This window comes from Taudactylus pleione, unplaced genomic scaffold (genome assembly GCF_031769625.1).
Source record: "Taudactylus pleione unplaced genomic scaffold, aTauple2 ptg000229l, whole genome shotgun sequence".
In the NCBI taxonomy this organism is placed as follows: domain Eukaryota; kingdom Metazoa; phylum Chordata; class Amphibia; order Anura; family Myobatrachidae; genus Taudactylus; species Taudactylus pleione.
The window spans coordinates 1,603,119-1,621,417 of NW_028284631.1; the positions used below are offsets into that span (position 1 = coordinate 1,603,119).

Genomic DNA, 18,299 nt, shown 5'->3' on the forward strand with positions numbered 1-18,299 from the left:
TCCACTGAATACAACTGTCTTCAGAGGATTTCCCGCAAAAAAATGTGTTACTAAATTTACCCCTAACTTTATTACAAACAGTGCTTACTTTTGTGCTGTAATGCATACACTGTATACTATTAACAGGTAGCATTTGGTGAGTTAGAATTAACAATTAATTTAATTAGTAACGTGATACTTTTGGTCAGTTCTTTCATGAACTAAATCACCATGGGCCAAATGTAATGGGGTGAGAGTTTAGAAAATGTGAGAGATCAGCAGTAAACTCTCACGCTATTACATTAGTCAAGTTGTATTTTCAAAATGGGAAAACATCTGGATGAGAATTTAAATCGTGAGAGTTCAGTCTGAAAAACAGGTGAGTTTGCACTCGGACTCTATTACATTGGACGAGTTTAAAAAGTGTAAGAGCTTATTGCTAAATTCTCACATTTTCTAAACTCTCACCCAATTACATTTGGCCCCTTGTCGTAAAAACCGGAAAATGACAAGGTTATTGCATTGCTGCCTGGAAAAAGAATTACTAGCCAACCTCTCTACTCCTATTACCCAAAAAAAAACTACCAATGGGAGATGCCAAAATATAATAGGCAATATTACACATATTCCAGTGAAAAGTTAAATCTTTTTTAATTATAATCCGAGCAATCTGAAACAAGATAATATAAGTTGATGTAATTTAGGTTATGGCTATTGTCAGAACCTTCACAGACTACTGTACTGTATATCCCAATGTGTAGCTGTTCTGAGGAAATACAAGTGACACATAGTGAAGCAGCATTGTTTAGCCCCTCTATACTGTATGGTGATATTACCTTTGTGAAAGCATCTCGGCCGTCAGATGCCTGTGAGCAGGTCAGAGGCTTGCAAACGCTTTCTCCTCGAACTATAATGGTGTGTTTTGTAAGGCAGTTTTTTAGTTCCATTAAGTTAATCTAGCAGAGAAAAAGGGGAAATCAGCTCTGTGCATATTGTGTAAACTGTGACAAAGTATACATACTGGCTGTGAATATGATTTCTTCATTATGATTTCTTAAAGCTATCAGCCTTGTAGCAATTTCTTCTGTAAATTTGGCATTTTAGACAAAATTTGTTCAAAATGGCTTTGTACATGGGCCCAAAACGATTGTCCAGTTGAATTTAATACAGACATGATGAAATCTAAGTTAGGATGGACAACAATGTGACTGGGTAACATAGCGTAGTGCTGTGGATTATCAAAGTTTGTAGTAAATGCTAACACTCTGTACACAATGTCATAATGTAATGTAGTGACATATACAGTACATAAGAAAATATAGTCTTGACAGTCATTAAAAAGTGTAATGAAACACAAATACCACCAGGCCATCTTCTTTCCTGCAGTAGCCCAAATGGCAATTAAGTAATGTGAATAGATGAAACATATAAAACCAGGCGCATATACTGCCAGCAATAAAAAGGGAACAGACAAGAATGAATCATTGAATAATTGAATTGCAGCACCCCAGCTAGCAAGTCTGCACTGCCAAAATTGATACAATTATATTATAGATGAGATGATAACAAATGAACACCAAGGGGGCGCAAAGATCAATCTAGAATCTAAATGTGAATAGATGGCTATAATATTAGTGTTGCTGCTAAAATATAGCTGCGATGACAAATATTATATATTATAATATGTACTCACCTCAGTGTCTGTCGGCTGTTCCGACCTGCCCTACTGCTCTGTCCCACCCAACCCCGCTGTCCCATCCCCGCTTCATCTTAACTCCCTGCTACTGTAATGCCAGCCCCCCACTTTTTTGTAGCACCTGCCCACACTAAGTCCTCTGCCACCCCCATACCTACCACGTTCCTGGTGGTGCATTACTCCTCCTCTCCTGGCTCCTGCTAGGTTAAGGTCTATCCCGTCTCCCTATCAATGGGAGCAGTTGGGGTGCACGCTTGTTGGCGATGGGACAGAACTTTATTATTATATAGACTATCAGATGGAGAGGTCTATAAGCAATAATCTAATCAGAGGATGCTATACAGTGCTACTGATAACCATCATCATCATCCCAAACCCTCCAGTGCCTGCAGGAGATAAGCCTCTATATAGATGTATCCAAGGACACATTCATATCCAATACATGGGTATGTCACCCTTACTGATTCAGATTATTATTGCCCTCCCATGTTCTGCCTCTCCAAGCATTAGGAAATATAAGTCAATGGTATGCAAAAATCTATGTGATATCGACATATACATTGATTAATGGTTCTTACTATGCAACCCCTTAAAAAGTTATTAGCCTAATGCATTTTTAAATGCATGTGGCGAATCTGACTACAGAGCCTGTCTGTGAATGAGTCTGAATCTGTATACGAAGTGCTACAATGCAACGGCCGCGGCTTTCACTCATGCTAAGTTCTGTTGTACTTCATCTGTGACTTTGTACATATTTAAAACTAGTTCCTGTGTGATTAAAAAGCGTCTATAGTTCACTTTGGGCCTGATTCAGAGTTGTACGGTATTGCACAGCCGCAGGGAAGCAGATATGCAATACGGTACAACTAATATACTGATGCAGCAGGAGGGGACTGGTGTAAATAGACGCCTCCTGACTGCATCGTAGATCCGAGTGCTGCGTCCTAAAGGTGGGTATCCACTACCCGATTAAACAGTGCGATTGAACGATAACGACATCGTTATCGTTCAATCGCTTGTTAATCGGGCACAAATCAGTCGTCTAAATGTCAAAAACGACCAGCAATGCGTGCTCCCACTTGACGTTTTTGACATCTATCAGCGCCTGAACATGCTGGTCAATCTGCCGATAATGACAGATTGGCCATGTTCGGGGATGAGGATGGGTGCCTACACTGAACGACTGAACATTCAGTGTAGGCACAGCACAGACTGTGAAACGACTGCACGATTATAATGTCGTAATCGTGCAGTTGTTTCACAGTCTGCTAGTGGATACGCACCTTAAGATGAAGCGTCGGTTCTTCGGAGAGACCATCGGCAATCTGAGCAGCCCTCAGGTTACTCAGATTGCCTCTCACAGCTCCGTAGCCAAATCCAGGAAGTCTGCGTCGGAAGATGCAATTCCTGGCTTGGCCATGCCTACAAAACACTACCGCATTTTGTAGCAGTCACCGCCCCTGCTCTGCCCCCCAAATGCACAGTACAGATCCTGTGCATGCGCAGGTCTCTCACAATTCGAGGTAGTACGCTAACCATCATGTTTGCATACCAGGGATGGACTGGGACTAAAGGGGCCTGGCCTCGTCTGAAAAGGGGCGTTGTTACGCCTCACGGGACGTGCCGTGAGTCATGGGGGCCTGGCCTCATGGTATGCCCCTGTCAGTATCCCGGCCAAACAGAGCGCCAGGAGGCGGATCTGCTCGGCCAGTGTTTAACGCCAGACCGGCCCATCGGCTCTTCTGGCATTTGCCAGAAGTGCCAGATGGGCAGTCTGGCCCTGTTGCATACTACTCTAAATCAGGTTCTTTGAGAGTGCTTCATTGCATTTGCGATGCAAATAAGATGCAAAATGTATCTTATGCACAGAAACGATTAGTAAATAAGTAATCGAATGACACATATGAGAAATAAGCTTTGGGATGGATTACAGATTTTAAAAGTAGTTTTCATCCTAAACTGCAAATATACACCCTAGGCCTACTCTTCATCTTTACTTTTAGTAAGCCCATGGAACTTTTACATATATTTGTGAATGTAACTGTCGCAGGCAGTGTGGGTGAACCCACAAAGCAACACAGCTGAGTGTAATGATAAACGAGAGGAGCCCAGCTCTTACAGATCGCCTCCTGACACAGCTTCAATAGATATCATGGATAAAACACAGTTAGCAAAAGCTCTGATGAAAGATTTTTTCAGGATCATAGCATAACCAGTCCAACAGGTTAGGAAATCACCTACAAGAAATGCTGTTTTCCAAAATTGAAACAAAAGATATTTTTGGTAAAGTTTTTTTGAAGCAAAAATAACTGATTGCTAATAATTTAAGAAAAGAAACATGGAAGATATTTGAAATAAAAAGTTAAGCATGTAACTTCAGCTGGAATTGGGTTGATACATTCCAAAAGGCGTTTCATCAAAGGTGCATTGAATTTGATATTTGAGCAATATTCTATCACCTGGAAGTGGAAGAGATACTAGTCAATGATGTCTATCAGTGTATGAAGATACTTCAAGCAGAACTTCTCGGGAACATCTTGTGGATGTGACATGGTAGTATTAATAGAAGAAGTGACAGAAAGAGAAAGGAACTGGGGATGAAAGTTTAGGATGGGAACCAGAGACAGTAAATGGAAGAGTTATATTACTAGACTCATCAATATCATTATTATGTGTAAATCTTGCAATAAAATATGTGTGTGAGGATTTTTAGGAATGGGAACAGGAAGGGAGGGACCAGAGACCTTTGGCAACTGCAGGACACAGTGAAATATACTCAGTCACTTCTTTAAATCATGCCACAAATAACCACTGGTAATGGGTTCTGGAGGTTTCCTGATGCTAGTATGTCCTGATAGCAAGGAGCCCAAAGGAGAAACTTGGGGCGAATATCTAGCACAATGAAGGTCTTACAAAGGTTTTGTAAAAGATCGATAGATGTTGCTGTTAACATTGGAAAAGGCTATTTTAGAGATTCTTGATCAAGAGGATCAAAACATCTGCTTTAAAGTTTCTTGAACCTCTGCTGCAGGTCAGGATGAGATCAGGATGAGAGAAGAAAGGTGTCCTTCTGGCTTGTCGAAGATTCAACTATTGAGCAGATTATAAATGATGAGTTCTAAATGATCCATGTAAATAGTAATGGGTGAAATGCTCCATATTTCTCTATAGAGAATTTTCCAGTAAAAACTTACAGGTCTCAAATAGAGTTGTTCTAATCAGTATTTCATGGAGTAACCACATGGATAATACCTGCCAAGCTTATAATACTGACATAGGACCACTCCTATTCCCATGGAAGAGGCACTGACACAGAGAAACAAAGAGAGAGAAGGATCTGGATGCACTGAGGAACAGTAGAAGTTTTCTTCAGTAACTGTTGGTGGCCTCCTTCAGGTTGCTAATAGGTAATTTGCCTCTTTAATGTGAGCCCTAATGGAAGCAATGATTTAAGAATAAGTTTAATAAATTATGGATAATAATTTGAAATTGCTAGAAAATGCTGTGTGAAGGATACAAAACCGATAAAGCTTTCCCCCAGAAGATCTGGTGTATTGTAAATAGAGACAGCAGTGATTTGGGTGTGCACAAGAAGAACGGCAACCTGCCCAGCACCGCACGTAGACCAGCAATGATAAACAGGTCTGAGATTGGTATGTGACAAGCACTCTTCTAGGAGGCAACTTGTATTTCAGTTTTAGTAGTCAGAGGTTTTAATGTTTCAATTTCAAAGCTCCAGCAAGTTAAGACGAGAACTGATCTCATGTCAAAATATTAATAGCTGTGGAAGAAAAAACTCTTGGTTACCTCAAGCAAAGTAGCAACACTGGTCAAATGGATGGAATCACAAACATCACAGCAATCGAGATTTCCATACATCGCACCTGCAGTTAAAACCATAAGATTGAGTATAGACTGAGTACATTGTAAGACATGCAAATACTTCATAGGGGCATAGTCAATTAGCTGTGGGGTTTTAACCCGTGGCTAATTGCCGCGCTGGACCTATTCAATTAGCGGGGATACCCAGCGCGCGAGTTCCCGAGACCCCATTCGCGATTCCCCGCAGTCGGACTTTACCTCGCAGCTCATGGAGGTGCGAAGTAAAATCCGGGTAAAAAACAACCAAATTGGGCTCGCGTGCGGGTAAAAAACCCATTGATTCCGCAGTTTATGCGGAATCAGTGTGTTTTCGCGTGAGTCCTGATTTTTTGGCATGGGAAAAAGGCTATTTTATTGAATAGCTTTTCCCTGCGCTGCGGGGATGTTGGACGCCAATTGATCGCAGGGTAAACTCCGCGGCTAATTGAATATGCCCTTATAGAATATAGACACTGACGAATATGAGCGTGAAATATATGACACCATTACTGATGTTTAATTGAACAAAATACAGTGCGTACTTTGGAACTCCAAGTTGCCCAGGTGTAGAACAGCCGCCAGCAATTTAATAATGTCAGTGTGATCTTGCTCAGAGAAAAGAAGAATCTTCATAGCAGAGCGAACTTGAATGAAATCTCTGACATCATTGCGCCCCTCACAGACTGTGCAGCTTCCCTAAAATGAGAAGATAACATGACGTAAAGTATATCTCATTACTGTTATGTCATTAACACAGCCTGTGCATCTTAGTACACATGACTACATTGACAAAAAGCACCACACAAGAATGTCTGTCTTGCAAAGTCATAGAGGTATATTTACTAAATGGCGGTTTTGCGGCTTCGGTATCCATGGATTTACTAAAAGCACAAACCCACTGGAAACCACTCAGAAACTACACTTTAGAATGGAATATCAAAGCAAAATCAATGCTTTTACTACTAAAATAATATAAAATAATATAAACCCCAGATTTACTAAACAGTGGTTCCGCCATTTGAACACCACCAAGCTTGCCCAAATAAATGGCCTGTCGCTGGCAGGCGAGTTGTAGAAAGCACTGCACCGATCCGTAGGTCTATAGTACTGTAGATATAAGATGTTTTCTAATACTACAGTATAAGTGGCGATAGAAAACCAGCACTATCAGCACTTATTAGTAAATATACCCATTAGACCTACTAGGCAGATGTGGGCCAAAAACTGTATGTGAAGAAATTGGTTCTAGCTGGTTGGATGTGCCTGCATATATGCATCTTTAATAACTGGACTGCGCTCATAAGGGGATCGGTATTAAATACCGCCGGACGTGAGCCCGGCAGGCCTAATACGGCGGAAGTTAGAAGAGGAAGATCCCAACAAGGTAAGTTTTTATCCTATCGCTAACCCTTTCCCCCCCTAACCCTTCCTTAGGGGTGCCTAACCCTAACCCCCCGTCGCTGCAGCCTAAACCTAAGTCTCCTGGGGGGGTGCCAAACCCTAACCTCCCCCGGGGGTGCCTAACCCTAACCTCCCCCCGGGGGTGCCTAACCCTAACCTCCCCCCGGGGGGGTGCCTAACCCTAAGTCCCTGCCAGGAGCCCCTAACCTAACCCTCCCCCCTCCACGGCTGTCCGCACCCGGCACCCTGCTTACCTTTGTTCGGTATGCCGGGCATTGTGCTCCCGGTGTAGGTATAATGACAGACGTCGGGATTTCAACGCCTGTCATTAGTCCTCTGCTGGGATTTGAGAGTTGGGAAGCCGGCGGTCGGCATTTCGACCGCCGGCTTATTGAATGCATTCCCTCATAAGGCCTGATTCTGGGCTGGGCGTAATGCATAAAAATAAATAATTAAGTTTGCACCTGAACAAACCATGTTGCAATGTAAGGGGTGCAAATACTTATTTTTTCATGTATGGTAAGTACTGGCTGCTTTTGCATGTAGCCCACAAATGCTGGACAATTTTATTTTTATACTGCAATTTTAGATTTAAATTTGAACACGCCCTTCCAAAATCTCTCTGCTCATTTCACATCTCCCCCATCTGCAGTGCAACATGGTTTTGCCCAGGTGCAAAGTTACTTGCTTTTAATTGATTGCTTCCAACTCAGATTATGGTAAAGAAGTAAATCTGAGACACATGAATAAGTAAGGGGATTACCATAGTCAGGTACTTGTAGTCTGAAGAGTTGCCCAGGTGAAGTTGCTTCTTATGCTCTGAACCCATTCCAAGCAGCATGCTGTAGAATATGTGATAGTTTCTCTCACCTGAAGCCTGATGAACAATAACAGTGAATATATATATAATACATATATATCAGATAACCAACAATTTAAATTAGGGGTGAGCGGGTTCGGATTTCTGAAATCCGAACCCCCCCGAGCCCCCCCGATCCGAGTCCGATCCGAGTCAGGCTCGACTTTTCCCGCCTGACTCGGATCTGAAATCGAGGCAAAACGTCATCATCCCGCCTTCCGAGTCTTGCGGGTTTTGGATCCTATATAAGGTACCTGCGTCGGCGCCATTTTCTCACTCGGCTGTGGACAGTGAAGAGGGAGGGTGGGAGTTAGGGCTGGCTGGGCTGTGTAGTGTAGTGTAGTGTAGTGCTGCTGTTGTCCACTACTTCAAAGTCCATAGGGGCTGGCTGTGTTGTGCTGTGCTGCTGTTGTTAATAGGGGCTGTGTCCACTACTTCAAAGTCCATAGGGGCTGGCTGGACTGTGTTGTGCAGTCAGTTCTCCATAGGGGCTGTGTCCACTCCAAAGTCCTGTGCAGTGTCCCAGTCCTAAAGGGGAGCTCTGTCCATCAGGGGTGCTCCCCCCAAGTGCTAAAAAAATAATATATTTTCTGTGTTTGTGAATTGTGTGCGCAGTAGCCGCACGTGCATCAACAAAGTAGTGCCAAGCGTGCGCCTGTGTCATAAGTAAAGGGCCGGCTGGCTTGACCGTTAAAGGGTGCTGTAACCCCCGAAAGTACACTCCAGTCCAAACCAAAAAAAAAATTATTTTCTGTGTTTGTGAATTGTGTGCGCAGTAGCCGCATGTGCATCAACAAAGTAGTGCCAAGCGTGCGCCTGTGTCATAAGTAAAGGGCCGGCTGGCTTGACCGTTAAAGGGTGCTGTAACCCCCAAAGTACACTCCAGTCCAAACCAAAAAAATATATATTTTCTGTGTTTGTGAATTGTGTGCGCAGTAGCCGCACATGCATCAACAAAGTAGTGCCAAGCGTGCGCCTGTGTCATAAGTAAAGGGCCGGCTGGCTTGACCATTAAAGGGTGCTGTAACCCCCAAAGTACACTCCAGTCCAAACCAAAAAAAAAATTATTTTCTGTGTTTGTGAATTGTGTGCGCAGTAGCCGCACGTGCATCAACAAAGTAGTGCCAAGCGTGCGCATGTGTCATAAGTAAAGGGCCGGCTGGCTTGACCGTTAAAGGGTGCTGTAACCCCCAAAGTACACTCCAAACCAAAAAAATATATATTTTCTGTGTTTGTGACTTGTGTGCACTGTGGCTGCACGTGCATCAACAAAGGAGCAGCGCCAAGCGTGCGCCTGTGTCCCATAAGTAAAGAGCCGGCTGGATCATTTCTTAAAGGGTGGTGTAACCCACAAAGTGCACTACTCTCCAGCAAAATAAAAAAATATTTTCTGTGTTTGTGTGCGCTTTAGCCGCACGTATATATCAATATAACATAAATGGAGGACCAAACTTTCTCCGATAAAAATAAAATAGGGAAAGGTCAAGAACCACTTCCTCCTAGTGCTATTGCTGCTGCTGGGAGTTGTTCATCATCCCAGAGAGGAAGTAGGAACATCACTACTTTTACTAAACAATTGACCCTCCAACAGTCCCTAGCGATGAGGATGAAGTACGACAGCAGTCATCCTGAAGCAAAACGTATAACTGAGGCCTTGACTGCTATGTTGGTGTTAGACGTGCGTCCGGTATCCGCCATTAGTGCAGTGGGATTTAGACAATTGATGGAGGTAGTGTGTCCCCGGTTCCAAATCCCGTCTAGATTCCACCTGCATCCTCAAAGCAGCAGCGACAAGTGTGCGTCTGTCTGTTAAAGGGTGGTGACACCCTCAAAGTGCGCTACACAAACAATAAAAATATTGTTCTTTTTTTTTCGGTCTTTGTGAAATGTGTGGGCTGTAGCCGCACCTGCATCCTTAAAGCAGCAGCGACAAGCGTGCGTCTGTCTGTTAAAGGGTGGTGACACCCTCAAAGTGTGCTACACAAACAATTAAAATATTGTTCTTTTTTTTTCTGTCTTTGTGAAATGTGTGGGCTGTAGCCGCACCTGCATCCTTAAAGCAGCAGCGACAAGCGTGCGTCTGTCTGTTAAAGGGTGGTGACACCCTCAAAGTGTGCTACACAAACAATAAAAATATTGTTCTTTTTTTTTCTGTCTTTGTGAATTGTGTGGGCTGTAGCCGCACTTGCATCCTCAAAGCAGCAGCGACAAGCGTGCGTCTGTCTGTTAAAGGGTGGTGACACCCTCAAAGTGTGCTACACAAACAATAAAAATATTGTTCTTTTTTTTCTGTCTTTGTGAATTGTGTGGGATGTAGCCGCACTTGCATCCTCAAAGCAGCAGCGACAAGCGTGAGTCTGTCTGTTAAAGGATTACATCGGTGACAGCATCCAAGTAGGCATGTCAGACAGTCCGTACCTGTACTGGCAGGAAAAAGAAGCAATTTGGAGGTCCCTGTACAAACTGGCTCTATTTTACCTGAGTTGCCCCCCCTCCAGTGTGTACTCCGAAAGAGTGTTTAGTGCAGCCGGGAACCTTGTCAGCGAAAGGCGTAGGAGGTTGCTTCCACAAAATGTGGAGAAGATGATGTTCATAAAATGAATTATCAACTCTTCCAGGGAGACCAGCCTCCAGAACGTACAGAGGGACCTGTGGTTCCAGCGGGGACGAATTAATACTCTGTGAGGATGAGGATGTACACCCTGAAGAGGGTGAGGAATCGGTGGATGAGGAGGATGAGGATGACATCTTGCCTCCGTAGAGCCAGTTTGTGCAGGGACAGATTAATTGCCAGCTTGTTTTGTGGGGGCCCAAACGAACCAATCATTTCAGCCACAGTTGTGTGGCAGACCCTGGCGCTGAAATGATTGGTTTGTTAAAGTGTGCATGTCCTGTTTATACAACATAAGGGTGGGTGGGAGGGCCCAAGGATAATTCCATCTTGCACCTCTTTTTTTTCTTTGCATTATGTACAGTTTGGGGCCTAGTTTTTCAAACTGCCATCCTGTCTGCCACTGCAGTTTCACGCCTAGATGGGTCACGTGTTTGTGCCGCCCACTCGTGTCGCTTAGCATAGTCATCCAGCTACCTCGGTGCAACCTTTTGGACATAAAAACACTATTGTGAGGTGTGAGGTGTTCAGAATAGACTGGAAATGAGTGGAAATTAAGGTTATTGAGGTTAATAATAGCATAGGAGCAGAAAAACCTACAAATTCTGTGATTTTAGCTGTTTTGATGCTTTTTTTCAAAAAAATACAGATCCAAAACACAAAACCCAGAACCCAAAACACGGAAGGGTGGTTTTGGCAAAACCAATCCAGATCCAAAACACGAAGAAAGATCCAGATCCAAAACCAAAACACAAAACACGAAAAGTGGCCGGTGCACACCCCTAATTTAAATGCATTATCCATAAATAACTTTTTTCTCATCCGCATTTGTGTATGAGAAAATTCAGAGTGGGCAAAGCTAGGACCAGCATGTAACCAATCAGTGCTTTAGAATGTGCACGAGACCAAACATAACAAATCCAACAGCAGTAAAAACTAGAGATGAGCGGTTCGGTTTCCCTGAATTACAAACACATCGGAACTTAGGGGTTCCAAATCGAATTGAGTCCAGAATCACTTTGAAGTTCCGAGTGGGACTGAGTCCCGACTCAGATCTGCAGTCTGTTTGGAACTTGGATTTAAAAAACAAACTCGGGTTTTGAATTGCATGTGAACAGGTCCAAATTACATGATTTTAGCTGTTTTTATAGATTTTTTATCGATTTTTAAGGAGTCCAAAACGGAACCAAATTTGAATCCGAACCAAAACACTTGAGGGTGGTTTTCCCACAACCAAAATACGAGGATGAATTAGAACCAAAACGAAAACATGGGTCCACGTACATCTGTAGAAAAAAACATGGTGAAACATGACTCAGGAAAAATCCAGTGTATGTGGACACAAGCTTAATTTAAAGCATTGATCGTATATTCCATTTTCTGACAGGTGAACAGATGAGAGACATGGAGGTCTATTTATCAAGTAGTGAAAAGTGTGGAGAAGTGAACAAGTGGAGAAGTTACCCATAGAAACCAATCAGCTTTCAAGTAGCATTTATCGAGTACAGTCTATAAAATAACAGGTAGGAGCTGAATGGTTGCTATGGGCAACTGCTCCACTGGTTTACTCCTCCCCACTTTTCACTGCTAGATAAATAGACTCCATGGGTGCTTCCATAGTAAAATAGTTGTACATACTAAAATAATTGCCCCTTTCTATATGGTGGCAACTGCAGTTTTTTTTTAATTAACTCAAATTGCGCCTTTGATTTGAGACGTAATTGCGGCCAACTTTGCTTCAAACCATAAGAGTTTATGTATTTTATGACTATTTACTATTTTGTACCCTTGTAATATGGATGCGTGTCATAGCTGAGGGAAACGATGTTCTGGGTGACTGACCTGTCTGCAGACACGTGACTTCTCCAACAGGAACTGCTCAATACGAGCTCCCTCAATCACATTCTCCTTGGAGAAGTGAATTTCAATGTATTTTCCAAAACGGCTGGAGTTGTCGTTTCTGATGGTTTTCGCATTTCCAAAAGCTGTGACGAACAAGCCAAAATGAAAGGAAAAATTATACAAAACTACAGTATAGGATATGATGTATGTGTACATTTTCTGTTGTTGACAGGTTGATTTATATTTTTGTTTAATTATGAGCAATATGTAATATTGTAATAGAATTATTATGTAATAGTTTGTGCAATGCAACCATTGATGCGATTCAGGAGACTTACTGTATATATTTAAAGCGACAATAATATATAAGGCAAGATCAACCTGGGCCAGGGCTTTGACCGATAGGTTTAAAACGGCAATGTGAATAAATGCTAAACCTATGGGGTCTGCGGCTGCTGTCAGAGATGGAGGGACCTCCATGGTATATTCAGGGGGCACCTTATATTTACGGGTATCAACCAAAAAACTAACAATTCACAAATATTCATTGATAAATAGGCCCTAAATGAGGTACAGAGATGGAAAGGGCACATTTACAGACATGGACTTTGCTTTGAAAACCTTGAAGTCGCCATAACCTCTGAGGGCTGAAATGTCATGGGGCTGATTCTGTGTTAGGGGCAAAGCAGGAACTTTGCAATGTGGCAGAACCATGTTGCGCTGCAGGTGGGTAGATTTATAATGTGCAGAGAGATTAGGATTTGAGAGGGTAGTGTGCAAAGTCACATCTAAATTGCAATGTAAAAATAAAGCTGTCCTGTATATTCAAAAGCAGCCAGTACTTATCCTGCATGCAAAATTAAATAAATGTATTTGCTCCCCGTGCATTGCAACATGCAGGCCCGCCAAGGGCCGTGGCGGGCCCAGGTAATAGGGGGCGTGGCCTAATTGCAGGAGGCGTGGCCACACCCCCCTTGCCGAGAAAAAAAAAGATTTGCAGCGCCGTGCTCTGAGCCCCCTCAGCCCGGCGCAAAGCCAGGGGGGGCGCGATCCCCCGCACAGGCATAGGAGACTGCTGTGGCTGCTGCTCAGCAGCCACGAGCAGTCTCCACTGCAGCTCAGCATACGCTGTGTGCTGGGCTGCTGTGAGGGGGGAGCGGCACCGGTCCTGGGCCCCCGCCAGGGCCCTCAGGAAGCCCGGGCCCGGGTAATCTGTACCCGCTCCCCCCCCTCTCGCCGCCCCTGGCAACATGGTTTGTCCAGGTGCACAGTTACATGTTTTCTTTGCTTTGCTCCTAATTCAGAATAAGCCCCCAAGTCTCAACTCTACACTCTACATGCATAAGGCCTGATTCTGAGTATGACAGATCTCTGTGCATGGACATAGACGGTGATTTTTTTTCATACGATGCACGTGCAGATGAGAAAGCACACACATTGCATATATCTGTCTGGGAAGGGTGGAGGGTGTGTGTGTGGGGGGGTAGGGGGGGATGGCGGGGGATACAACAATGCAAGCACATAGAACCACCCCATCTTGAGGGAGTGACATGGGAGTGCTGTGGGCATGTATGTAAAGCTCTGTATGATTTTGAGTGTATGGTTTAGTTTCGTACAGATCTCTAGCACCTAGCAATGGGCTGGTGCAAATGCATTAGCCCTACGTATTCTCGCAGCCCCATAGTTCAATCCACTTTGCATCCTAATGTTGTTCTTCAGTTTTGTTCCCTTGTTTAGTTCCTCAACCTAAAATTATGGCAGAGGGAGTTTGTGAGTGGATCAATAACAAGCTGCAATCTCTCAACCCCACTGCAGTAAAGGGGAGAGAGTCTGCCATACAATCATTCACTAAATGGTAGTGCAGTTTAAGAAATAAAATATTATTAAAAGAAGATTAAGTGAATAAAGGGAATTGGGTTGGCCCTAAAGAGGGGGTAGGCTGGGATTTGATGATACTAGCTGGTATAGTGTTGAAAATTGTTCTTTAACAAACAAATATTGGGAGATTCTCAAACTTTCTTAAGTGTGAAAGACATCCATTATCTCTGTACTCAAATTATGTGCAACAAGGTTATAGACCATGTAAGAGGCTCACAAAGCATCAGCGCATTTGAGGTGAGCATTTATTGAGCATCTTCAACAAATGCATATGCAGAAGGTCCAGCATAAATGAAGAAAGCATTGGACTTCTGGTAGCCATTTTATCTACATTTCCAGTAAAACTTACAAATTATGGGAAACCCACAAATAAATTTCAAAGTTGACCTATAGTAAAACCCCTGACCATTTTCCGAAACATTCGCCAACACACAAAGCTAGGCACAGACTACTGTTAGTGGAGTGTTTCCAAACACTGTATTTCAACATGCCTGCTCATTACATGCACTTTGAAAGACGCTTGTGCTCATAAATAAGCATTGCAGGCTCACAGATTTTGTAGTTTGTAAATGAGTCTTAATAAACATATATGTCTAAAATCGGCTCCTTTACAATTTGAAATACACAGAAGTATAAATAATATGATATCACTTTCATAATCAACAATTAATTGAGTGTAATGTTCTTTATTGACTGCATCAAACTGTGTTGCTTTAGATGTTACCTTCATAAAGGTAAAATAATCACTTGCAAAGAGTGACAGCATTGCTGAAATTGCAACTTGCTTTGCGATGGCATGTAGCCATCACATGGTAACTGTACATCTTTACCTAGGGCATATGCGCTGTGGTCACCGGAAATGTGTGCATGTGCAAAGGACCTCTGCTGCAGACACTCCTTCCTGTTGTCAGCATCAGAATGAAAGCCAGGAGCCATTGGATGAGCATCGCAAAGAGGAATGTGATGTTTTGCAATCCTGGCATGGGAGGGGAAAAGCATTTACATCCGATCAGAAACATCAATGGTTGTCAACCATCGGTTTCTCATGGCCATCCCTAAATCTTTGTGTATTGAGAGCGCTGGTAGACTAGGAGTAGTATGCAACGTAATTGCGAAAGCATTCTAAGAATCATCTTCTCCAGTTCATGTTATCGGCTCTCCATAGAACATATGTTTTAGCATTGAAAATCTATGCTCTTCCTCAACAATTCTATAGCCAGCTTACCTTCCATTATAGGATTAGCCTCCAGAATTTGCTGCTCTATCCAGGAATGTTGACCACTAGACGATGCCAGAAATTGCAGCATTAACTTCGTGCTCTCTGTCTTCCCAGCTCCAGACTCTCCACTGCAATGAAGTGTGGCATGTGACAGAGGGACAATGCTTTAAACAGAATCCGCATGTTGCGTGTGTGGAAAGCTTAGGCGTAATGGGCAGATTGATCTTCATATGCACTTACCATTTTATATTTATATCTTTGAATTATACCCTAAGGTTCACAACTGTTAATGATTAAGATTAAAGAAACAAAACTTCTTAAATTAAGCACCCTGAACAGTGTACTACAAACAGCCAGAAAGTCACAGATTGATAGTCTAGAGCCAAAGCTCTGTATTAGATCCATATATTATCCTAATATAAAGTCTCCCTCCTCCCACAGTCCTAGGCTCCCTACACTGAGCATTGATTACATTTTGTCATTAGACTAGTAAGCAGCAGGAACCACTACCATACTGTAAGCCCCCCGGACATGGAACCCCTTAATTCTGATAGGTAGAGGAAGGGGAACATTTGGCTTTATAATATTTCTCAGAGTTGAAGTAAATGCACTTACCTACATCTTTTGGCTATATAATTACATTTTTATGTTTTAAGACAATAAAAATGTAAGAAACCACAGATTAAGTATTTTTCTTCAGGGCAAGATGACTTCAGATACCCTAATTATTATTATATACATTACTGAGTATATATTATCCTTATCATGTTCCTTATAAACTAGCATAATGTCTTCTGTGCCTCATGACCGTTATTTATATCCTAAATAACGGTCATGAGGCAAAAAATACATTATGCTAGATACAGGTGTTAATGTATCTATTCATGAAAAGCACTGCAGATTATGCTGGCACTGTATAAATAAGCGTTCATTATATACTGATGTCACATGTGTATTATAGAGGTTGTATATATATATATATATATATACTGTATATATATTATATATGTATGTATGTGTGTCATCTCTTCCAGGATTCCTTATTCCGCACAGTGTTACCTATGTAGTGCACCTGAAATGGCTGCCTCACTTGGATCCTTCGTTCGTAGGATGAATAATACTTGGAACTGATTAGCCAAAATGGATGTCGCGCCTTTGTATTATATGCATGGTGTTTATATTTTATGAAAATGTAAACCTGGATTATGTTCATACTATCTGTAAAGCGTCTTGAGTCCTATTGGAGAAAAGTGCAATAGAAGAAATACAATTATTATTGGTATAGAGGCAGTACCTGATGACACAGCACTGGTCGGTTTTCATCCTCTGCATGTTAAAGAAACAGGTATCAGCCAGCGCAAAAATGTGAGGAGGAAGTTCTCCAATGCGTTGGTTCCTGTATATTTGGATCTGTTCATTGTGGTAAATAGGCAGCTCCTCGTAGGGATTCACAGCCACCAAGATGGCCCCAGTGTACGTCTGCAATAAAGATACACAACTAGCTTGTGATCCCTACCACTGCAAACTACGAACAGTGCGTGTGGAAAGCAAAGGAAACCTGCTCACATAACCAGTATGTAAATTGTATCCCTGATACACAGTAGCATTAGACACACAGCTACTTCTAATTGGTGATGTCTTACATAGATGTTGTTCTCTTTGTATCGCAAGTGCAAGTTGTGGACAATGCCAGCTTCGTTAAGGTCTCCCAGTCTGATCATGTCTTCTACTCCCTGGGCCGAGCTGGGGTGCATAGTGTGTATGCTGCCCATTTTCCGTGCAGAGATCCAGTGTTCCTGGAGCAACAAAGCAGAAACTCAGGTCATGGAGCATCAAACATGGGTCATTTATCCCTAATAGCGTTTTTAGTCTAACCCAATATTTATTTATCATTGTTACCTGGATTTGTGTTACATAATTAATGGGAAGTAAAACATGTGTTCATGGTAAATTCAATGATGTAGGTATTTCAGGATCAACCATTTATTAACCCATAGGGTCTTATCCATCTTTGGACGTAGGAGAGGATGGCATTATCGTCTAACAAGAACATCCCACATCATCAACCTTTCCTTCAATGAATTGTAATATTTGGGTGAAACATCTATGGCTAATATATTTCAGTCATAGATCTTAAATGTCATTTCATAAAGAAAAAGGCAGCACACAAGCAGATCTGTAATACATGTTATAATTATTTATGCATGTTAAAGGGGGGGGTGACATAATCAGAGAACACTCGTACACCATCTCTAACTCAGCTCAAGCTTTACCCTAGAATAACCTCTTTGGTCAGGAATGCCCTACTGATACCCAATGCCCTCTGCCACATTGCAAGGAAATGTTGCTGGGTTCATTACCCCTTAAACCAATATATTCCAAAAGTAACAACATTGTGTGAAATAACCTGTAAAGAATATTTTAATAGCATGTTACTGTACACTATAGACTCACAACAGCTGGAATAATTTTCAACGTAATTCTAATGTTCTGAGATATGCCCTTTTCTACTGTATTGAGCTTTTGTGGTATATAGAGTACTATTCCAATGTATAAGGACCTAAATAATGCTTCAGATTCAGCGCATGAGCTTTGAAGTGCTTTTTCGGCACTCAATTCAAAATGTAAAGCCGCGTATCCACTTGCCGATTAAAATGAGAGATTGAACGATAACGATATCATTCAATTGCTCATTAATTGTGCACAAATCAGGCATGAAAATATTGAAACTGACCAGCAATGTGCGCTCCCGCTGGTCGTTTTTTACTTCAATCATCGCCTGAACATGCTGGTCAATCTGTCAATAACAACAGATTGACCATGTTCAGGGACGAGGGAGGGTGCCTACACTGAACGACATATCATTCAGTGTAGGCACTGCAGGGGAAGAGGAATGACTGTACAATTACAATGTTGTAATCATACTGTCGTTCCACTATCTGCTGGTGGATAC

At 42.3% G+C, this 18,299-nt stretch overlaps 1 protein-coding gene across 1 annotated transcript in view; it reads right to left on the bottom strand.

The window, feature by feature from the left end:
• MYO7B (myosin VIIB) overlaps positions 1 to 18,299 on the bottom strand; it is a 197,759-nt gene that overhangs the window by 153,473 nt on the left and 25,987 nt on the right. The window contains exons 3-10 of the mRNA XM_088479264.1: positions 16,990 to 17,142; positions 16,641 to 16,825; positions 15,353 to 15,474; positions 12,250 to 12,392; positions 7,701 to 7,814; positions 6,079 to 6,232; positions 5,483 to 5,559; positions 816 to 935 (exon numbers count right to left, since the gene is read on the bottom strand). Coding sequence (XP_088335390.1) covers positions 816 to 935; positions 5,483 to 5,559; positions 6,079 to 6,232; positions 7,701 to 7,814; positions 12,250 to 12,392; positions 15,353 to 15,474; positions 16,641 to 16,825; positions 16,990 to 17,142 — 1,068 coding nt within the window. The remainder of the gene's footprint in view (positions 1 to 815; positions 936 to 5,482; positions 5,560 to 6,078; positions 6,233 to 7,700; positions 7,815 to 12,249; positions 12,393 to 15,352; positions 15,475 to 16,640; positions 16,826 to 16,989; positions 17,143 to 18,299) is intronic.